Source organism: Chironomus tepperi, unplaced genomic scaffold, assembly GCF_022539635.2.
Source record: "Chironomus tepperi strain 1889 unplaced genomic scaffold, CSIRO-AGI_Ctep_v1 contig_217, whole genome shotgun sequence".
In the NCBI taxonomy this organism is placed as follows: Eukaryota; Metazoa; Arthropoda; class Insecta; order Diptera; family Chironomidae; genus Chironomus; species Chironomus tepperi.
Genome location: NW_027226339.1, coordinates 2,828,546 through 2,852,148, shown reverse-complemented (window position 1 = coordinate 2,852,148; position 23,603 = coordinate 2,828,546). Strand labels below are relative to the sequence as shown.

Sequence of the window (23,603 nt, the reverse complement as noted above, 5' to 3'; positions counted from 1 at the left end):
CCAGTGAGATTCAAGTCACTTCTCTAATCTAAAAACAAGATCCAGTAAGGTCTAAGTTACTTCTCTGACTGAAATATTATTACAAGTGAGATCCAAGTAAATTTTCCAAGCAAATAACAAGTTCCAGTAGGATTCAAGTCACTTCTTCGACCTAAACACAAAATCAAGGAAGATTTTATTTACATTTCCGACCTTAAAACAATATCCAAGAAGACTAAACTCACATCCTCGACATAAAAATAGATTCGATAGCTTCCAAGTCACTTTTTCGATCTAAAAAACAAGATCCAGTTAGGTTTATTCCATTTTCCGACCTTAAAAACATGATCCAGTAGAATCCAAATCACTTCTCTGACCTAAAAAACTAGATCCAGTAAGGTCCAAGTCACTTTCTGAACCTTAAAACAAGATTCAGAAAGACCCAAGTCACTTTTTCGAGATAAAAAACATGATCCAGTAAGGTTCAAGTCACTTTCCTGATCTAAATTCAAGATCCAGTAAAGAAACACTGTAAAAACATTGAAAAACACTGTAAAAGCAATGAAAAACACGTGTTTTTTTTAATGAAAAGAAAATTTGTTAATTAAAGTACTTATGCACTGATTTGAAACTTTTAAATACCCGGCAACATAATAACTCATTGTAACTGAGCTATTAAAACAATCCAGAGCTCTTTACGATGTCAAGTTTTCAAGATATCAATCTCTTTCGAGAGACGAACAAAGTGTATCATTAAGCTACCTTTTTGTAACAAGCTTCAAATATGGGCTGAAAAAAAATTAATTTAAGATCAAGTACCAACTTGAATTTCGGATGCAGGAATAAATAATTTGATAAAAAAAGAAAAATATTTTTTGATGCCATCCTTTATATGAAAAAATCTCTGAAGTACATACATCCTTTTGCTTGTACTTGATATATTAAAAATGTTATATTTTTTTATACTGTAAAGCATTATGAATAATATATAAGTGATGCTCCATGTAATGATATTAAGGGTTGTACATCCATATTTGAATGTTCTCAGCAGTCTAGAAACTTTTTTTTTTTTTTTTCCAAAAAAAGGTCACAAAACTCCACGATTGCCATTTCAAGTTCACTTCAAATTCAGTCCTCTCTATTATAATGTGTTGTCATGTCACTTGCAGCATCGACAAAATGTCCTTTATGGCGGTAATAGAAAAAAAAGTGTATATCCTTTTGACTACAACAACTGCTACTTTTTATGTTCATTTCCTTAATGTTGCTTCTATGTGACACGAATTTTCTAATGGATATGATTACACTATGTATCTTATTTCTAATAATGTTGATTATCATGAATGGGCACATAGAAAAAGGAAGATTCAGCATTAGGAAGCAAACAAAACAAATTTTGTTGCCAGAAAAACTTTCTCTGTTGGATGTCCAATAGTTCAGCTTTAAGTCTATAGAAATAATTTTTAAGCAACATCCATAGAATCATGCCTGGACAGCACGAAATGGTAAAAATTTATTTTTCGGTTAAATTGGGGTAAAATCAGTTGTCACGTAGATGCCAGGCAGGAGCATAGCCGGAATTTTTTAAGAGAGGTAGCGTGAAGGTTGGAATTTCAGATTTTTGATTCAAATTGCATCGCTAACAAACTAAAAAAATGGCAGGTCAACAAAATACTTTGCCCGGTCGATCTATCGACTGCCATTAAAAACTCGTTAGCCTGAGATCGCAGAGAGTCCAAATATGTTTTGCTAGATCAGTTTTATTAAGTTGTTGGCGCATCACATATCCTTAAATATTTTAACCATTCCTAAATTTGATAATTAATGATATTAACCTCATTTGTAAACATATCTGAAGTTAGCTTCGAATGAAAAATGTTACTCGGAAATTTAAATCTCAAATAACCGTTGCAAATACATATTTCAGATCTCGAACTCGACTTGAATTTTGTGTCGGATCTTTTTCTCGATTCAAATCTGAATCGACTTTGATCTATGCTACTTGCTTTGTGAATTAATAACTTTTTACAGGTTTTTTGCAGAAAATTTCTTATTACTTCAAAATTTTTAGAAAATTTGATTTGCCAAAAACCGTTAATTAATCAATTTTTGATCGCTGAGACAAAACTGCACTTAAGTCACTCGATGAAAACGAATATTGTTTAATTTTTGTCTTAAATGAGGCAGGAGGCTTGATTCAAACTTACTAAAGGTTCCCGATCTCGGGTATTTTCCTACACCAAGACTTCAGGAAACCTCACAGCCCCCTCCCCTCAAATAAGCCTCTGTCTTTAGTGGACCCACAAGCGGCGACGTCCTAATGATTAAATTGTGCTGCTCGGGCCATGGTTTTTGATTTACGTGATTTAAATGGGTAAAAAAGTTATGCGTTGGCATGTAAATTTTCAATTATAAATTTAATTTATCAGAGATATATGTGTGTGTACTGGATACATGCATCTGATATTATTGTATTTAACCTCGAAATTATAAACCTCATTTGTATGTGCTTTTGAATAAATCTCAAATCTTCACTCTGTTTTTTAATGGATGAGATTTTTAATTATAACAGAATTATGTTGGGTTGCAGGCAGACTTTATAAAAAAATTAATTATGATATGTGTGACCCAAGATAATCATCTAAAATTTATAATAAATCTGCCTAGAGCACACATGATCTCAATAGCAATTTATACATCCTTGACAAAATGTCTCGTACTCAAAATGAATTTTTGAGCATTTTTCAAATAATCTAATATGAACATGAAGCAAAGGTAGTAAGGCTTTGATATTTTAATCAAAGTCTTTTTTTTCGTGTCATGCAAAAATAGATTTATTTTTAATAAAGTCACCACTTATGCTTATGCTCAATAGAAATGTCTAGAGCTTTATTATAGAATCTCTTTTATAGCTTCATAAAAGTTTAATTTTGACTTTAAATTGAATGTTAAAGCTTTAATGCATTAATTAAGTGCTTTTGTACCTGGAAACTGTAACGACGGCATATGTTATTGCCATTGATTTCAGCAAAGCTCGAAGTCGACTATGAGGAGTCAAGTTGAGTTTGGTCGACTTTTCCATACAAAATCCGAGTCGATTTCGAGCTCTGGATCAGCTCTGGAACAAATCGGCTGATCTATCAAAAACCGAGGTCCGAACCTGCGTGACTCTGGCTTGATGTCAGATATGATTTAAAAACCGGAGTTACATCAGCTTTGTGCTAGAATTTAGATCGATTAACCGGCTTGTGCTACTTGAAGCTTTTAAAGGCTCCACCAATACTATTTTAATGCTCACCCGTTGTACTATTCATTAGATATGTTGAAGCGATCCGGAAGTATTTGACTGTGACCTTTAGCATATAAAGATCTATAGTTCTATAGAGAAAAGGCAATGTAGTCCATGCTACTATCGGTGGAGCAATTGACTCTTAAAGTATTGTGAAAAACAGATCTTTAGATTGCGTCATCGACTTTCATTATTCTAGCATAGACTTACTCTTAAAGTAAATATCCAAAATTCAGCTGACTCCTCACGCTTCTTAAAGCGCTCACTCTATTTAGACGTTTCAATATGATCAGTACAAATGAGCTTAGCTAAACTTACTATTGGCACAAGAACTAATTGGTTCCAAATTCTCATCAATGTCGGAGCCAAGTCTGAGCCCAAAATACACATCTTGTCGATATTTCGAAGAATTGTCATAAACTGGTCTCTTGGTCAATGTGATCAAGACATCGAGTCAATTGCTTTTATAACATCATCATGACATGGATCACCCGGAAATTATTTGGAAATTATTCGTAATTTTACTCGTAGCTTCTGAAAATGTGCCCACACACAAGAAAGTCCACAAAGTGATAGAGACTCCAACATAATCACATTTTCCACACGATCACTTTTCCTCTTGTCTACAACAAAGTTGTCAAATATTTTGAAATAAGTTCCTTCCTCAAAAAAAAATATAATTCATCATACCCTCTTAGTGCATTCATATGTATCATAAAATAAGATCTTTAATTTCCTTGAAGATTCAACCTCTTATTGAAATATTCATTAAATTAAACTCATTCTTCCTTTTATTTCAAAAAAAAAAATACACAAAACAGCACAAATTCATCTTCAACCTTTCTTATACAATAAAAATTAGTTGAAAGTATCTCAAAAGATTCTTTATTTTTAAAAGGAGATGCATGCATTTGCCTTTGATGTTTTTGAGTTAAATCAAGACCCTAGTTCAAAAGATTGAGTGAGAGAGATGGAGGAAAAGGATTAAAACTTACTTTCACAAAAAATTTTCAATCTAAAATGTATAAAAGAACAACAAAATGCATAAAGCTTCATATTGTGGAAGTAAACCACAAAAATGGAAAGTGCATCATGATGATAATGCTATAAATGCTCACATAAATATGTATACGATTATTCTTTGTCAAAGTCAGGGTTGTTATAGTCGTGAAAATACCAATTCTGATTCACAAAGATCCATGGCTCAATTGTGATCCATGGCCTTCCACATCTTGCTAAAATATTGCATAAAACTAGCTTTATCGTTGGCTATCTTTGCTAATTCTCATTTGCAAGTTCAATACTGTCTTAGTCGACGGCTTTTCTCCATGAGTTCTTAGGAACGTGATCTTTGTCATCCACAAAGTATGACTTAGAGACCTTACTTATAGGAGCTTCTGCAGGTCTTCTAATAATATGTCATGTCAAGTTATTAAGCTTATAGAGTCCCATGACGGAACCTTCTATATTTTTGTCGCTTGGGTAATAAGTATTGAACAATACTTTGAAGTGTCTGACCCAAGTCTGACCATTTATGCTACTTAGTTCTAAGGATACGGTCTTGACTTTTTCTTACTTAGCTAATCACTGGTCCATAGTCAGAAATCCTTGAAAGATTTCTGACTACTTCCAGCTTATGACTTATCCAAAACGCACTAACTAACTAACATATGACTCTCCAAATGTGCGCGGCGTAGACAAGATGAAAGAATTAATCGAATTGATATAATCCAGCTCACATCAGAGTCACGTCGGTCAGTGGACACTTTTTTCATCTTTTCAACATCGTATGCCTATCAGCCCAATCGACATAATTCGGCGAAAAGCAATTTTTGCCATAGAGATGGTTATATATCAGCCGTAACGGTCCCTTCAAGGCATCTTCGCGTCTTGTTCTTGATGCAGTGGCATAGTGGCATTTTAGTGAAGTCGTGATATTCGGATAGATTTTTAAATTCTACCAGTGACTAATAAATCATAAATCACTGCCACTTAATTAACAACCCTGTTTATTTACCTTACATAAAGAGTTTCTTATGGCTGAATGAAAGAACATACAAGAAAGAATATAAAAAAAAATTATTCTTTTGCACTTTATAAAATTTATCATTAAACCACACAACTCAACACTTTTGTGTGTTTTGCTCTTTTTATTCTTTATCTCCCATGACTATAAATATTCTCATGATGTTACTGCATAGAAAAATAAGTAGAAAAAAAGGTAAGCATGGTAGATTGAATTAGAGAGACACACAAAAGTGAAAAGTTTTATAGTTTCACAAAGCTTTTTGGGAGGGAGGAACAAGAAGTATAAAGAAAAAAAGGAAATGACAAAAATATTGTATAAAGCAGTGGTGGGCAGCCTGTGTACCGCGGTGTACTAGTGTGCAGCCAAACATTTTTTGAAACGTACGTAGCCAGACCATTTTACTAGAAGGGGAGGAGGATGTGCATGATAAGGAATGTGACATGGTCGACCTCCTCCCTTGGTTACGACCCTGTCAGGAACCGTATACAATGTACGGTTTCGGTTGAGGCTTATAATCAAGATGTGGGTGCTATTAGGGGCACGTTCGACTACTCCCTTGCCAGGAACCATAAACTATGTATGGTTCCGGTCGAGGCTTACCACTCAGGTGTGGGGGTATTAAGGGCACGATCAGCTTGTTCTCCTTCTCTACGCCCTTGTCAAGAACTATATACAATGTATGGTTTTGGTCGGCGCTTACTATCAAGGTGTGGGGAGTATTAAGAGTAGAGTTGGCTCTCTCTCTCGGCTATGCCCCTGCCAGGAACCGAATACAATGTACGGTTTCGGTTGAGCCTTGCCACCAAGATGTACCACGAAAAGTAAAAGGTTGCCCACCACTTCCATAAAGAAATGATAAAGAAAGGAAGAAATAAGTATGCGCGTGCCAAAGCCCCAGTAGCTACGTTAAATATAGAATATCATAAATATTAAGAACGGAACAAAAAAAACGAGAGAATGAGAAAGAAAAAAAGCTTTACGACAGCGTAACAAACATATAATGCGGTTATCATATTTATGAAAATGGTATTTTTTGTTTGTTACCAAACATCCAGCAACTTGAAATTCTCAATTTTCTATCTTGACAGTCTTATTATAATTCCTTTCTCACATTCTTATATCATTTTCTCTTTTACACTCTAGGCTGTTTCTTCAATCACCAGCTAATCCTGATTTACTATACATCATATTTTTTTGTCATACTCAGTTGACTGTCACACTTTTACTGGCGCTCATATTCGGCTCAAAGGTAAGATGAAGAAAATGTGTGTATGAGGTTTTTATTTTTATTTTATTTGTACAATATTCTCATGCATGGAGAAATCAGCAGGGGTTGGATATCCTTAACAAAATACGATCATGTACTCAAGTGGAAAACTTGACATAACGTTTTGTTAATAATCAGACCAATTGTCGACTGATGACAATTTTTTGGATCTTTTAGTGAAATTTGTCATTATTCGACATTAGGTACAGGTCTTGTAATTAATAAAAAATTACATCAAGTTGTCCAATTAGGGTATAACCGTGAGTGTCTTCTGAAAGTTGAAATTAAATGGGCAATAAAGGCGAAACTGAATGTTAATGCTGCTTCTTATGACAAAGAATGAGATCTAAGAGAACCTCGAATATCTACGAATTTTAATAAAAGGAAGATTGCTTGGTAGGTTGTTTGATTAAAAAGGGGGGAGGGGTGGAGAAACAATGACTTTTTCCATAACTATTCATTTATTAAACATATATCTGGAGATTTGTTTGAACCAAGACTTAGGGTAATTTCCTTGATGTTTCGGTCTCGGTCTCGGAAAAAAGTTGGTAAAATATTCAAAATTTTTGATGATTTTGAGTATGGTTGACTCTTATTAGTATCTGAATGTTCATACTACATATGGATAGCACATCATATGGATAGCTAAGTACTGTCCGAGTATATACAAACTAGAGTATCGGGAGCGCCCGTGACACCCCATCTTTAGAAATTTTAGCTTCACTTAGCTTCATGTGGCATCACATTACACCCCCATCCCCTTAGGATCGGCTCACATGTGGACAACGTTTTCACATGTAGCTTCCAATCTTGTATGCAAAGGATTTGGGTGTTTATAATATAGATTATATATACATGTTTTCAGCTAAGGAAAGGTGGCTTCAGATATCTGTTGTAAAGCCTTCTGAAATAGAATGTAATCCTAATGACTAAGATATATTTTAAAAGAAGCCAAAAACCAGCTATTAATCACCAAATAACCACTTTCAATACCCCCTTATAGAAAATACCGCTAAACAAAATTTTGTCTACAAAATTCTAACCAAAGAACAATTTCCAGCTCTCCCAATCTATTCATATCACATAGCAAAATTCTGAATACCACATAACAATCCCAACTACATCTAGATAACGAACATAAAGTAGAAATTACTCCGATACTAAATCCATTGGCATTGTTCATCAAAGTAGACACCTCAAGTATTATATTTATGTTCATTCCTGACTGTATAAAGTTCATTCAGCTCATTCATAAAAAAAAGTGGAAAAGAAAAAGTTTTAATTTTCGCAATTTATGATCGTAATTCCTTTTTCCTTCTTTTTCACACTTTACGTACATAACCCAAACGATAAAGCCTCTTTTTTTAAAAAAAAAAAAAAGAGTTGAATTTAATTGTATCTACTTCCATTAGACCTAAAGCATAATACACTCCCCCTTTTGTTTCTAATATTGTTGCTTACATTGTTGCCATAATGAGCGACTTACTTTTTTCTCGTTCTATGTTTTTTTATAATTAAAAAAATTTTCATTCGTATCATCAGCATCATAATTTCTTTTCATTGAGAAATACTTCAGGATTTTTAGCTCAATTATGAGGAAAGGCAGCTTAACAAAACACTTCGGTCGGTCGGCCGAACGGCTGTTTACTTACTTATTTACTTCACTGGTCATAAAGATGAATTGTGATCCATGACCTCCCTTAGACATCTCTTAAATCTGTCTTCCGTCTGCTAATTACTGATATCAAATGCCATGATTATCTTTTCAATTTGACTTAGACTTTATCACTAAAGATTCAAAAACCAGGCACTGGATTTGTTGCATTAGTTCCATTTAATCAATTTATTGGTCTTTTGGCCATTTAAAAATCTTAAAACAATGTCTAAATACCACAATTAATGAATTTTTGATTTAAATTCAAAACTTGAACAACTTTTTGTAGAATCCTTCCTCTTAAATCTAGCGACAACGTTACATATAATAACTCTTAAAGCGCTACGATTTTTAAACTTAACAATAATTCTTAAATCTATATTATGGACATATAAGCTCATCATCAAGTATACAGCACATCATCTAATTGCAGTTGTGATGAATAGTAGCCAAAAAAACTCCATTAGGTTCGGTATCAATGTAAGCTCTCGTTCCAATTATTCAGTCAGTTAAACTGCATCCAGGACCGTTCCATAAAAGCTCTATACGATGAATTTACGGCTCTATCGTTTCTATTTTCATTCCAACTACATCAACGTTGTTTAATTTTTAGTTCCCGTCATTAAACTGCTACACTTAAGAAGCCGAAGTATCTAAAATTCCGAAAAGCCACTAGGTCGGTGATGGGATTTGAATCCTGGAGTTCAAGTCTAGGAAGTAACCTGATCTAACTTTTTAGGTCGATTCACATTGTTTCCTAATCAATTACTGATCATTGCGTCAAGAATGCGCTAATGTCACTCGACATTTAATATCGAGTAGCTTTTTAATTATTTTTTTTATATGTTCCTCTAAATACCTACACACACGTACACATATATCAACATAATAAATTGTAAGCATTATAAAGTCGAGAAAAAAAGAATTAAATGAGTTACTTTCCACAAAACTTCTTGAATTTTAAATTCATGGTATTTTCTCATCTGGGCGTACAAGTAAAATATTTGATTAAAAGTAAATTATGGAAGGTGGAATGAGATAGAGTAAAAATTGGAATCGTATATTCTAAACGCTTGTCTCCTTACTTAATATAATTGTTTGACATAAGCTTCAAATTTATATCAAGCTACTCATTCTCCAATCTTTTGCTGTAGACGATATCTTGAGCTGCTTTTGATTGAAAGATTTTTTAAGGTTAATGGTATGGGAACTGCCAATGAATATATAAAGGCGGTTATTTAAAAATTCTACAACATTATTTATTTATCCGGGGAAATAAAATAAAAATTTTTTCCATCAAAAATAAGATTTCCAACTTTTTGAGAAGTTTTTAGCAGAGGCGTAATCGAGTAATGTCTGATTGAGTTCAAGGAACTCCCAAGATGAAAACAATATTAATTTCAGAATTATCAAACGCTATGTTAGGGCGTTTACTTACTTAATTATTTATCATCCTGTCTATCATAGATTGGAAATGATTTCTGTCAAATGTGTTATGATGCTTTCAAGAGATATCTGTCGTTTATGTTGTTGTAAGTTAGATGCTGTCTACTGACAGAGTCATTGCTTTTCAAACGAATTGTTCGTGAGAACTAAAAAAGAGCCACATGACATACAAGCTGTGTGTCACTTGGATGTCATGTGACAGTCACTAGGATGTCATGTGACAGTCACTTGGATGTCATGTGACAGTCACTAGGATGTCATGTGACAGTCACTTGGATGTCATGTGACAGTCACTTGGATGTCATGTGACAGTCACTTGGATGTCATGTGACAGTCACTTGGATGTCGTATGAAAATCAGTAGGATGCCATGTGTCAGTCACTTGGATACCACGTAGCAGTCACTTGGATGTCATGTAGCAGTCATTTACTTGGTTATGTCATACCATGTCATATTTATGCCGATTCTGATTCACTAGAATTCCTGTAAAATATCTAATTTTTGCTCTCATGTCCAAAACAAATCAATCAAAAGTCAGAGTCACGCTAAAGTCCAGATTTTTGATCATTTAACCGTTTTGTGATATTCGAGATGATTAATAATTTCCCCAATATATATCCATTACTGTATAATGTTCAAACTACGCCTCTTCACTTATAGAAGAAATTGAGGAACTTCCAACAACACAGAAAAAAACTTTTTACACCTTTTTTGTTGTATCCCAAAACGCTTAATAATTCGAAAGCAATTCGAAGGATTTAAATATCCATCCTACGCTCTATTGTTGACATACGCACGTGAAGAGTTATTAATAATGATCATTGAATAGGCAGCAAAACATAATGGAACCATTTATAATATAAAATACCATAATCCTAAATCCATGTACTTTCTAAATTGTGCTGTAAATTCTCAACTCAAACAAAAAAAATTCCTTTACAAAAAATTAATTCCAAACATTAAGGTATAAATAAATATCTTTACAGTAATGCCTCTCTCAACAGATGATGAACCTCACATAAAGCAAAAATCGATTTTTTTAAACACAAAAAAAATTTCTTCTTCCTTGACTCCATGAGGCCAGGCCATTAAATTGTATATTCCCTTAGATCACGTTTTCACGGCGTATTGGAACCGGCAATACACGAAATTTATTTTAACGTTTAACGCGCTTTACAATAAATAGAAATGGAATTCTAACAAGCTGACAGTGAGGAAAAAATATCTCAGTCGTGATTTTGTATTTGTGTTTTGGTTGAGGACATCCATACAAAAAAAGGAAATGGAAGTAAACAACAACAAAATATATACACAAGATCCACCCCAAAAGTAAATTCTCATTCTATTTTCGCTTGCTTCACTTGCCTCATGTAATCGAGGAAGACACCATGGCAGTGGTGGACAACCTTTTTTCGCGGCACAATTTGGTGGAATGCCTCTACCGAAACCCTTCACGGTATACGGTTCATGACATTTTCAACATTAGTACTACGAACAAAACCATACATGACATACGGTTCATCACTAGTGTGCCCAGACCGAAACCATGCATGACATACAGTTCATTACTAAAGTGTTACGCATTCGTTTAGCCGAGACAAGTTTTTTTAGAATTTCTTCTTTTCTATTAATTTTAACGAAACAACTTTTTTACTATATTAAATCTTATAAAAAATGTCAAATAACAAGCATAAATTAAAGACTGTTAAGTTAGGATTTTCACGGAAAACTGAAAAAAATTGAAAATTACAACAACAACAATACGCATTCGTTTAGCCGAGCTTCCAATTTTGTTAAATTTTGATGAAATTGCATAATCTAACTAACGTTTTATATTCTTAAACACTAACTATGAATACAACAATGCTTAATCATACTTAATACTATAGCAAAACTACATAGTTATGCTAAAAATTTAAATTTCAAAATGGCGGCAAGAAACTTATGATTTTTCAAGATTTTGGCACGATAATTATATATTTTTTTGAGTTTCTTCAATAAATCTTACTGCTTTTTCATTAATCTTTCAGATAATATATAACTTGTTACTATTTATGTAGATTAAAGGGAAAAAATTGACAAAAACTTTTAGTTACTTGAAGTTTTATTCCAAAATTTTTTTCTTTATCTTAAATTTTTTGTTATATATCAGCATTATGCAATTAAAACTAGCTTTTTCATATAGTATTTTAACTAATAAATCAACTTCAATAAGTTAATCAATGATGTAATGAGGGATTTTTCAAAAAAAAGTAAAATTCTAGTGTCATGAGTCTATACTTATGAAATTTAGTGAGTTTCCTATGAAAAAAATTTTTTTTCTTCCATGACACTAGAATTTTACTTTTTTTTGAAAAATCCCTCATTACATCATTGATTAACTTATTGAAGTTGATTTATTAGTTAAAATACTATATGAAAAAGCTAGTTTTAATTGCATAATGCTGATATATAACAAAAAATTTAAGATAAAGAAAAAATCGATTTTGGAATAAAACTTCAAGTAACTAAAAGTTTTTGTCAATTTTTCCTTTAATCTACATAAATAGTAACAAGTTATATATTATCTGAAAGATTAATGAAAAAGCAGTAAGATTTATTGAAGAAACTCAAAAAAATATATAATTATCGTGCCAAAATCTTGAAAAATCATAAGTTTCTTGCCGCCATTTTGAAATTTAAATTTTTAGCATAACTATGTAGTTTTGCTATAGTATTAAGTATGATTAAGCATTGTTGTATTCATAGTTAGTGTTTAAGAATATAAAACGTTAGTTAGATTATGCAATTTCATCAAAATTTAACAAAATTGGAAGCTCGGCTAAACGAATGCGTATTGTTGTTGTTGTAATTTTCAATTTTTTTCAGTTTTCCGTGAAAATCCTAACTTAACAGTCTTTAATTTATGCTTGTTATTTGACATTTTTAATAAGATTTAATATAGTAAAAAAGTTGTTTCGTTAAAATTAATAGAAAAGAAGAAATTCTAAAAAAACTTGTCTCGGCTAAACGAATGCGTATCACTTTAGTGTGCTGCGACCGAAACTGTACATGACATACGGCTCGTGGCTAGTGTGCCTAGGCCGAAACCGTACATGACATTCGGCTCATGGCTAGAGTGCCTAGGCCGAAACCGTACATGCCATATAGTTCATAGCTAGTGTGCCGCGATCGAAACTGTACATGATATACGGTTCATGGATAGTGTGCCGCGGCACACAGGTTGCTCACCACCGCATTAAGGGGAATTTTCAATTTGATATGCTTCGGTCGAAACCGCACGTGGCATACGGTTTATGGTATTTTCAGCACTATTGTGCCGTGGCTTACATGTTGTCCACCACTGCACCAAGGGGAATTTTAATTTTTCAATTTTCCAAAACACTCAAATCGCAATGAAAGTTAAAACATTCAACCTTTTATGTCTCATTTTTAATTCTAAACAGGTATATCTTGTGTTTCGTAATGGAGGAAAGAATCTCGAAGACACGATACATAGTAAATCAACGGCAGCAAAATTCATAAGCCGACCACAACCAAGAACATACGCAAGTGCGAGTAGCGTGAATGCATCGTCCGGTCAACTTCAACATCCAAATGGTAAAATCAATATTTATAGACGTAAATCATATTTAACTGCCAACTAATTTTTCCTTCTTATTTTTCTTTTTCTTCCTCATCACTGCCTTCAATTGCCATTGACAATTTTCTGTTACTTTACGTCTCATTTGGTTGACACAAAAACAATGGAAAATTACAACAACAACAACAATATTAATGAAAAAACTTTTGGTGCCTTTACAACATCCCAAACTGGAATTATAGGAGCTGACAATAATCGATTAAGTGAAAATGAGGCTGTAGAAGAAATTAAGCAATTGGCAAAACAACTACAAAATTTATACGATAGAATACCACAGCGAGGTACCGCAACAAATGTTATATTAACATTATTGGATATATGTCGTTCAGCACAAAATGGTGGAACATCAAATCAATTGATGTTAAAGGCACCACCACAACAATCGATTGAACAAGCCAAAACACTTAGTGGTAATGGAATGATTAGCACTTATGTAGATAAAGAGACAAATACATGTCATGATGACTACCTGAAACAGTCAAGTGATGTAAACTGTCGCTTAAAAATATCAGATAAATGTGATAATGATAATCATTTAAATTGCGATAATTGTAAGGATATTAAGCATAAGAAAACAAAGAGTAAATGTTGTGAAGCCAATAATATAATAAGTTGTAGTACGAATAGTATTAATTTTGAAAATTTGCAATTGCAATGCATGTGCAGTAGTGATAATAATAGTATTGATGATGAATATCAAATAGATGATGATAATTGTGATGGCTGTATGACAAATATATGCAAGCATAGTGATCATAAGAGTCCATATAGAGTACAGAAAATCCTACGTGACGAAACGCACTCCCATCCAAGTAGTTTTCGCGAACGTCTATTGAATTTCACCAGTGCCAATGTAGGTGTTACAAAGTATGGGGATACAACAAATAGCAATAATCTCAGAAAACGTAATTCAGAGCTTGTGCTCGGTACAAATTTTGAAAGTGGCACGACATCGACAAGTGTTTATAAGAATTGCCAAAGTTATCGCATTTCAAAGACATTCGATTCGTGTGACAATATTTATTCACAAAAACAGCCATCAGATCACAATCGTACACATGTGACAAATAAAAGCAATCATTCATTGTCAACGGAATCGGATCAAAAATCAATACCCTATAGTTTCCTGGAACGTCCGTCAATGAAAATATCACATTCTGAGGATGAGAATCTCAGAGAACTTAAAATGGCATTATCATCAACACTTCCAATGGCAAATAGCGCTACATATAATCCTACAATTGTCACAAATAAAGCTCAAGTTATAGGAAATTTAAAAAGTTCCCAACTCATTACACATTCACAGTCATGCACGTCCACATCATCAGCGTCATCGAAAAATGATAAAATATCCTACTCATTGTCGACATCGTCCACGTCCGAATCAATAGTTCGAAGACAAAAACAACATCAGCAGCAGCAGCAGCAGCATTTATTGAATAATCAAAAGGATAGTAGTAAAATGACGCTAGACGAACAACAACAACAGCAGCATCAAGTCACAACACAATCACAGAGCATTGATAATCAAAATGATAATAAAAACGAAGATAATAAAATGATTATAGGAACATCATGCGATAATAAAGTTGCGTCGTCCAATGTAAATAATAATAACATAAATAACAATGGCAATAATGGAAGTAGCAGACGTAAAGGCAAAGGATCGGAGAGTAAATTGGCCATAGACCTTAATGATCGATCAAAATATACCGAAGAGGTGTCTGTATGATGACAAGACCATTAAAAGAAGGGGATATGTGTGTGTATGCGATGCATTGGGAGTATGAATGCTGTGTATGTGCTCTATTTTTTTTCTGATGACGTGACAATGTAAAACATGTGTGTCGATTTATCAAGAGATTTCACTTTCATTTTTGTCGCTTCCAAGGAGTAGTACTGCATTAAATTTTTTTTTCCCTTCTGTCTGTTCACGTTCATCTCCTTCCATTTTATATCCATCGTTCCTTTTTTTGTTAAGTCATTGCTTCGATGTCAGTATTAAAGCACATAAGTATACGTTCATCACACAGTTTATATGTGAATACTATTGTGTATATACTCACACGGATTTTCTCATTCTTAAGCAAAGCAGTAAGCAGTAATAATGGGTAGTAGCATCAGCGATAGCAAAATCAGTAGCATTAAACTTTAACCAATAAGAAGAAGCAGAAGAAAAAAAGCTAAATTTAATTTTACACTTCAGTAAATCAGGACACATTGTAACAAATGCTATTTGTAAGGGACCCGAGTGACACAAAATGAAGAAGTCTTTGCAACGGAACTATTAAGGCTCTGCTAAACCTCTTTTACTTATGTCAATTGACGTCCATAAGGCTACCAAACTGAGGCCAAATGGCGTTAATAAGGCTGCCAAACTGAGACCAAATGGCGTCCATAAGGCTACCAAACAGATACCAAATGGCGTCCATAAGGCTGCCAAACAGAGACCAAATGGCGTCCATAAGGCTGCCAAACAGACCAAATGGCGTCCATAAGGCTACCAAACAGATACCAAATGACGTCCATAAGGCTGCCAAACAGATACCAAATGGCGTCCATAAGGCTGCCAAACAGAGACCAAATGGCGTCCATAAGGCTACCAAACAGATACCAAATGGCGTCCATAAGGCTGCCAAACTGAGACCAAATGGCGTCCATAAGGCTACCAAACAGATACCAAATGGCGTCCATAAGGCTGCCAAACAGAGACCAAATGGCGTCCATAAGGCTACCAAACAGATACCAAATGGCGTCCATAAGGCTGCCAAACAGAGACCAAATGGCGTCCATAAGGCTGCCAAACAGACCAAATGGCGTCCATAAGGCTACCAAACAGATACCAAATGACGTCCATAAGGCTGCCAAACAGAGACCAAATGGCGTCCATAAGGCAGCCAAGCAGAGAGCAAATGGCGTACACATAGCTGCCAAACGTAACGATACCTCCTTCATTTGTGTCGCTCGGGAGTGAAATGATAAATAACAGCAAGAATTCCTTTTTTACTTCTTTTTTTCCTCATGTATTACTTTCCTTACCATTCAGCACTGCCAAGTAATTGCAAATTAGATTACTTATATTATTTGTGCCTCATAGCACAACGAACAATTTCTATCCAATTTCCATTCTTCTCAATGCTATTTCCTCTTACCATTTTTAATCATAATACAATGTGTATGGATGAGCAGTAAATGAGTTTAAGAGTCATCGATTTCAATGTTGAAGCGCTGTTTCTAACAAAACTCATTGAGATATAACTAAGAAAGGCTTCAACATTTTACTCACGATTTCAAATTCTGCTTAAGATTTATAGCTTAATTTTTCAGTCAAGTAAAAACCAAAAATGGCATTTTCAACGATTTTTGCATGTCTGCATTTAAATGGGTTGAACATGAATGACGTTTAATGAAAATTCTGTGGGAATTAAGAAATGGACTCGCGTGATGGTTTTGATTTCTTGGAACTTGGTTATTGAACACCAATTCAACGACCATGAGGTACAAGATTAGGGATAGGTAATTTTCTGCTTGTCCTGATTACAACTGGATACAATAATGTCGTCAAAGCAGTGATTCAGATTAGAGCTTCCCGAAGTTTCAGTTTTGACGAATTTTCGAAATGCTTTTCCCGGACCAAAACCGAACCCGAAACCCAGACCAAATACGAAACCGAGAGCCAGATCAAGACTCGGCTTAGACCGACACCAAGACCAAGACCGAAACCCAAACTGAGACCAAGATTTCAAAGGAATTTTTTGAAGTCTCGGTTTCAAGTAGTCTTAGTTCTGATCCCATTATTTATAAGCTATAAGTCTTAATTTGACGCTGAGCTGTCTGATGAATCTTCATGAGTTAAGCACACAAGCTATTATTTAAACAAACTATTAGCATATATAACTTCATATACGACAGTTCAAAGTTAGCTTTTAACTGCTATGGGGCCTGTAATTTATCCTTTTGTTCGTTAATACGGCAACTAATCGATACCCTAGAAAACACACTATCTTGTTCGGGACAGTGATTGCATCATGAGCTTCGAAACCAGCACTCAAAACTAGGAATATAGTCCTACAGCCGATTTTGACTAGACATACTTAGTCAGACTATAAATTTGCAGCATCTTTTCGCAAACAGGCCCCAACACAAGTGGCCAAGTGTCCAAATGGCAATTGAATAGGCTTACATTATTTAAAATTCCATTCATCGTGAAACATTTCTGGTCTCCTTTCAGCACCATACTCCATTTTCTATAAACTTTTATCGTCATGAAAGAAACAACCCCAAACGAAAAAATCAGAGTACGACTTAATTAAATCAGACAATAAAGTTACCGAACAATACGGTTGTTATTTCTGCTTCTATTGCAGCTCATAAACTCAATATTTAAATGCCATTATGTTTTTGCTCAGGTATGAAAAAAGCTATAAGTGAGTGTTGAAAATATTGAACAATGGATACAAAACGAACATTAATCCTTTGAATTTTGTGATGGAAAATGTGCTAAAAGATGAAAAGTAGGAAACGAGCAGCAATGTGCTTGATCGATAAAAAAAACTTTTTCTTTTATTCTCTTTCTCTCAATCCACACTTTTGCTCTATCCTTCTTGTTGTTATTCTTGTAGCTTATATTTGTTTACGTAAAAAGCGTCAAAAGCACGAAAGCACACAAAAGTGTAAAAGGAGAGACTGTTTACTTATTGAAACTTTATTGTTTCATAATATTTAAATAATTGCGATATGAAGTGTGAGTGTAATCAGGAACAGGAAAAAAATAAACATCAATAAAGACTTTTTTGTCTCTTTTTTGATAGCTCATAATTAAAAATTTATCAGCAATGCTGTCGCAGTGAATTTATATAAAGTAAGAAGAGATTTCATTTAACATTTTAATGCAGGGTTGATATCTGCTTAGTTTACGATCTGATTCAGGCAAAATCCTCTTTTAGATCTTTCTTCCATGAACAAACTAGGAGCATGCTCATGAGTATGCTCACTAATTGAGTATGCACAATTATATTGCCTGAATATACCATGATATCATGAATCCGTTCATATTGATAATCACGTTCGTGGTCTATTAATCTACAATAAAGATATAACTTGTATAAATCAGCAAATGATACTTATGCTCTTTATTTTTTATCTAGATTCGTATGCTAGTCCAATGTCAAAAGATTATTCCGATTTTGTATAGAAAAGACTGAGAAAAGTTGATTCGTATACATATAAAAAAATACGAATCAACTCCAAGTTCTGGTCTTAAATTTATCTTTTGTTGAAAGTTTGGTCAAGCACTCGAGAAATTTATGCACAGCCTCTTGTTCTCATTCTCGATCTCAAGAAATCGGTAAAAATTGAGACTTCAGGAAACTGTGAATAAAGAAGTATTGCCTGAATTAAGATCCATCAGATCTAAGTTTCTTCATATCTGGAATTCAAATCCAAGTCTCGATTAATTATCTTCTAAGATCAATCTGAGATACATTCCATTTGCCTTTCAATCGGTACAACTCAGGCTTGAAGTCACATAAAAAGTCACATAATTTCCTAATATGATTTTAGAAATTCTTCTGAAGTCGACTCGAATAAGAGTCAAATTCAAGTCTAAACTAATCATCAACTGTGGTAGATTTAAAGGATATGGTTGGTATATTTGTGAGAACCCATGCCTTGGGAAGTAGCTAAGACACCTACGCTTTACCACCGTATTAGAGGGAAAACTTCAAAAATCCAAAACTCCCTGACAGCATTGTGACGGCTGTTTTGGTCCATATTAGTAGTAATAATATGTTTTACCTGAGATAAGTGAGATAAACGTTAAGTTTTGTAGGGATGAGGGTGCTGAGCGTACTGTTAAAAGTGTGTCCAATTTCCAAACCTGACACTGAGTTTGCTTACCAATAAGGCACTACTACGCTACAGCTTCACCATTGATTTAAACTGATCTTTGAATATAGTCTAACAACACTGTTCCTGTATTTAAGAAGCACAAATAATCTCCTCGTTCAGATGCAGAACGTAAACGCGCGACACAAAATATTTTTCGCTTCCTCCCTTGTTCCTTACGTTGTGTCATACGAGATGGAAAGGAAAATATGTATATGTTATTTTTTTGTTTGCGGTATTTGCTTATAATATGTGTGCTTCATGCTTCATGCTTCATCTGTTCGTCGTATGATGGAAAAATATTTGAATTTTTTTGAACTTGAATGAACGAGAAAAAGAAATCAAAAAAAGCTTCACATTCCATATATTGTTGTGTTCAATGATGAAAATCATCAACTGTCGTTATTCATAATAAATTGGGCTTGTGACAAAATTACGTAAATGCTAGAGACTTTTTTAAAATAACAATGATGATGTAGGGTAAGTTTTTAAATATGTACATGTATAAAAAAGTGAAGATGAAAATTAAAACTGCCTTCAAATTAATTTTAAATTAAAATTTTTTAGTTCCAAACGTTAAGGATATAAAAAAGAATCTTGATGAAAAATATTTTTCGATTTTGTATTTACGTAATTTTAAGAAGTAAGCCCATCGATAAGCACTTAATATAAAGTGAAATTGTAAATTATTGAGCCCCCTAATTTACAGCTGTTGTTGACGACAGTTGATGAGACTCTTTTGGATATTAATAGAAATTAGATCAGTGGTGGACAACCTGTGTGAGGCGGCACACTAGTTGGCTGCCAACACTTTTAAAAATGCCATGAATCGCATGCAGATCTAAACTTACCACCAAGCTGTGCCCCGAAAACTAAAAGGTTGCCCATCACTGTATTAGAGTTTTGAATTCCGAGATTGAACTCTATGCAGTCCTCAGGATTCAGTATATTTTGATCCCGGAATTGACAGCTCTACTAGACATGGATCATTTAAATTTTTTTAATGCAAAACTACAAAGACGATTTCACATTATGAGACACATATCGTTGTAATTCTTGTAAGTAATAGTCACATACATACGATCATCAAATCATACTCCTTGGAACTTTTAAGTAGACATTTTTTAAAAATAGCTAAAAATTATTAGATGAGAATCAGAGTTGTTATCTAGATCTGTATAGTGGAATCTTATTCAAATGTATTTTGAGAGTGTGGAAATGTTGTTGTGACTTCTGTTGGCTCTAAGATATATTACACTCCAATAAGTAAAGAGCATACTCTCGAGAGCTTGCTCAAATTATATATACCAGATGAACATGCTCGTGAGCTGCTCTATGCTTACGTTAATCTTGAGAGCATGCTCTTTGTCTGATAAGGACAATAATAAATCGTATATGCGGTCAACACGATCACTATAGCCCGTTCCTACAAAAGCAAAAGGTCAAAAGTCCCAAAAACAAGGATTCAAAGTAAATTTTGTAACACATTTACCTTCTTACCTCAAACATTTTGAGGTTGTAAAATAAAAGCTCTTGATGACGGGACTGGGAATACTTAAGAAAGTCTCGAATATCTCGAGATTTGTAGAGCTTTCTGTACTAAAGGTCTATTAAAACTTAGGGAAACCTAATCCCGAATGTACAACTTGAAATAATGTCTAGTTGATAACTAGACCTGAAATCGACTAACGAAAAAATTTTCGGAAAATTCCAGAGAAAATGTTATTGGTTGATCGTAAGTTCAGTTACAATCTAGACAACTTGACATAAGTTGTCCACTCGGAAATATTAATTTTATGAATTCAACTTGGACTTAAGTATGTTTTAAACTTCCTAAGTGGAACAAGTTGCAATTTGTAAACCGAATGTTCAGTTATAAACTTAAAATTTGTGGAACATTCTACGTGACGGTTTTGTCACAATGGACGTTTGTGCTTTTTCCTAATCTGCATGCTGCATGACCCTGGGTATATCAATGTAGCATGTCTAGCTACATGTCTAGCCACAATTTGTGTGTCGCGTATACACGACCGAGTTGGTGTGACTAGAACAGCGACAAAGCACCTGAATTTAACTAGAATTTCCCTGGGATCGAACCCAGCACCTTTGAGTCGACCGTCCGTCTTCCTAACCAACTAGACCATTGTCGCTTTTTCGCTGCTTGTGATCATTCAACGAAATGTCTTAAAAATTACTTCCACTCATTATCTTGCCTAAGATCATACTCTAATCAGATTTAAACTAGAACCATTGAAGTCATGTCAACGTTCTCATACTACTCAAAAGTAAATTAACTATGCAATCACTTCCAAAGATTCATAAACATTGCATCCAGATAACAACTCTAATTCAGTAAATAAATTTAAAAGCAAGGGACGAATACTTCATAACTTTAAAACTACATAAATAAATAAAAATAAATAAATAAAACTATTAAAAAAATGTTTCGTGAATAAATTGCTAGGTGCATAATAGTCTATAAACTAATTATATTTAAACTCATATATCAAGAAATCAAAAAAAAAAAAAAATAAGAAAAAATTGTATTGGGAAATGAAAGTGAGAATATTATCATTGATTGTGTTGAATGTAGCACTAATGGAAGGAATGAGAGAAAAATTTTGTTACAGACATTTATAGAATTGTTAAAAAAATAAATATTTGTGCTCCATATTCTTCGAATAATACCTTAAAATTAAATATTAAAGTGAGAAATCGAAAATATATATAAAAAAATTCCATATATTCGCTTGTTTCTTGATATTTTATAAGAAAAAGTTATATAGAGCTACATTTAACTTTTTAAAAAAGTTAGGATGAAGAAAAATAATTTTTATTCACTTTTTTTTTCTAGGAAACAATAAAGTTTATATTTTTCTCCGTTTTTTTTTATGAAAAATGAATTTTATTGTACGTTAAGATTCTTATAGGAAAGTAATAAAGTTTAAAGAAATTTTTCATTTATACTGTAAATATGATAATGAAGATGAGAAAAAAAAAATAAAGAAACTTGTACGTTCACAAAAAGCACAGAACTTTCTTATTACTTTTTTTAGCTCATTTTTGCAGCAACAAAAGATAATGCTTATAACTTCATTTTGATAGGTTTGTTGACTGGCAGTCTAAAACGAAAGATCTCAGCAACCAGAAATCGAAAAGACCTATGGTTTGGAGCATAAACCCCGTTTCATCAAGTTACTAGCTTATCGCTTTATCTGGAAGCTTGACACCGTGATTTAATGCTTTAATTAATGATTTATTTCCATACAAAAAAATCCACGTGTTTTTAGTCCCTCGAAATTTTAAATTTTTTTCGACCGTTAATTTTCAAAAAAAATTTACTGTTATTTTTCATAGAATTTTCAGCTTGTCTTACTTACTTACTTACTGCAACCATGTTGCTATATGGAGCTTAGGTTACAACAAAAGGCTTTCCATCTGACTCTGTTGCTGGCTCTGTCACATAGTTTTTACAAATTATCTGTCCAGTTCTGCGCCAAGTAGCTTTTGGAGCTCCTGGTCGCCTTTTTCCTTGTGGATTCCATCCAAGGGCTGTGTAACAAACTTTTGTGTCTGTCCCAAGCAATGAAATTTTTCTTCCGAAGCGTATGCCCTATCCAGCCGTACTTTCTCAGCCTATAGCAGTTTCAGCTTGTCTATTTGAATTTAATTGTGCTTATCAAGTTCTGATTGTTTGGCAAAAATGCGCTTAAGTTCCTCGATTAACAACACGAGGATTTTCAACATTTTCTTTTTATCATAAGCATTAAGCTATTCTTTTCTTTTTGAGTGCTTTTCAGAGAAATAAGAAACAATTTTCGTGAATAAAATTTGCACATATTTTTTTCCAGTAATTAAATGTACTTTCGCTGACTATAAACCTTACCCAACGGTACCGAAATTTTTATGATGAATGTCATCTGGAGTTGTTGATAAATGATGTGTAAAGGATGTGCTGACCGTATAGATCAATTACGATCCATATCTTATCTCAAATGTCGTCCAGATGTCAGCAGCTTTCTTCCAAGAATTATTTGACCGTCAACGTGCTCTTTTGCCATCTAATGAGTCGGACTTGAAGACCTTTTTAAATGAGCTCCTAAAGATCTTCTTTTAATATGTCAAGCCCGTTAAAAAAAATACCACAGAAAAATGAAGAATTTTTCAAAGAGAGAAAGGATTCCTGGATTGAATGTGTAGAAATGTACGCTAGTCCATAACATATCGAACTGGCAGAATTTCTCACAAGAGGCGGCATTTGACGTTCTTGCGTTGATCTCCCCGATCAAGGAAATATGTAAGTAAGCAAGATAGAGGGTTAACCACCAAACCCTTCACACCTCTCGCTTTCTCTCCTTTTCCCACTGAATTCGTACATGAATCATGGGCCATGACATAACCTTACATCAT

The 23,603-nt window shown here is 33.7% G+C and overlaps 2 protein-coding genes across 3 annotated transcripts in view; both read left to right on the top strand.

Annotated features, from left to right (window-relative positions):
- Positions 1-22,007, top strand: part of LOC139090249 (uncharacterized) — an 81,058-nt gene extending 59,051 nt beyond the window's left edge. For both annotated transcript variants that reach the window (XM_070639994.1, XM_070639995.1), the window contains exons 15-17: positions 6,441-6,546; positions 13,111-13,264; positions 13,490-22,007. In XM_070639994.1, the coding sequence (XP_070496095.1) occupies positions 6,441-6,546; positions 13,111-13,264; positions 13,490-15,039 (1,810 nt within the window). In that variant the 3' untranslated portion in view covers positions 15,040-22,007. The remainder of the gene's footprint in view (positions 1-6,440; positions 6,547-13,110; positions 13,265-13,489) is intronic.
- Positions 15,762-16,133, top strand: LOC139090361 (uncharacterized). Its single transcript, XM_070640125.1, has one exon. It carries the CDS (start codon positions 15,762-15,764, stop codon positions 16,131-16,133), a length of 372 nt encoding a protein of 123 aa, XP_070496226.1.
- Positions 22,008-23,603: the final 1,596 nt, after the last annotated feature.

Excerpts from the sequence above, each read along its gene's own strand:
- LOC139090361 (XM_070640125.1), top strand. The coding sequence starts at position 15,762 with ATGGCGTCCATAAGGCTGCCAAACAGACCAAATGGCGTCCATAAGGCT.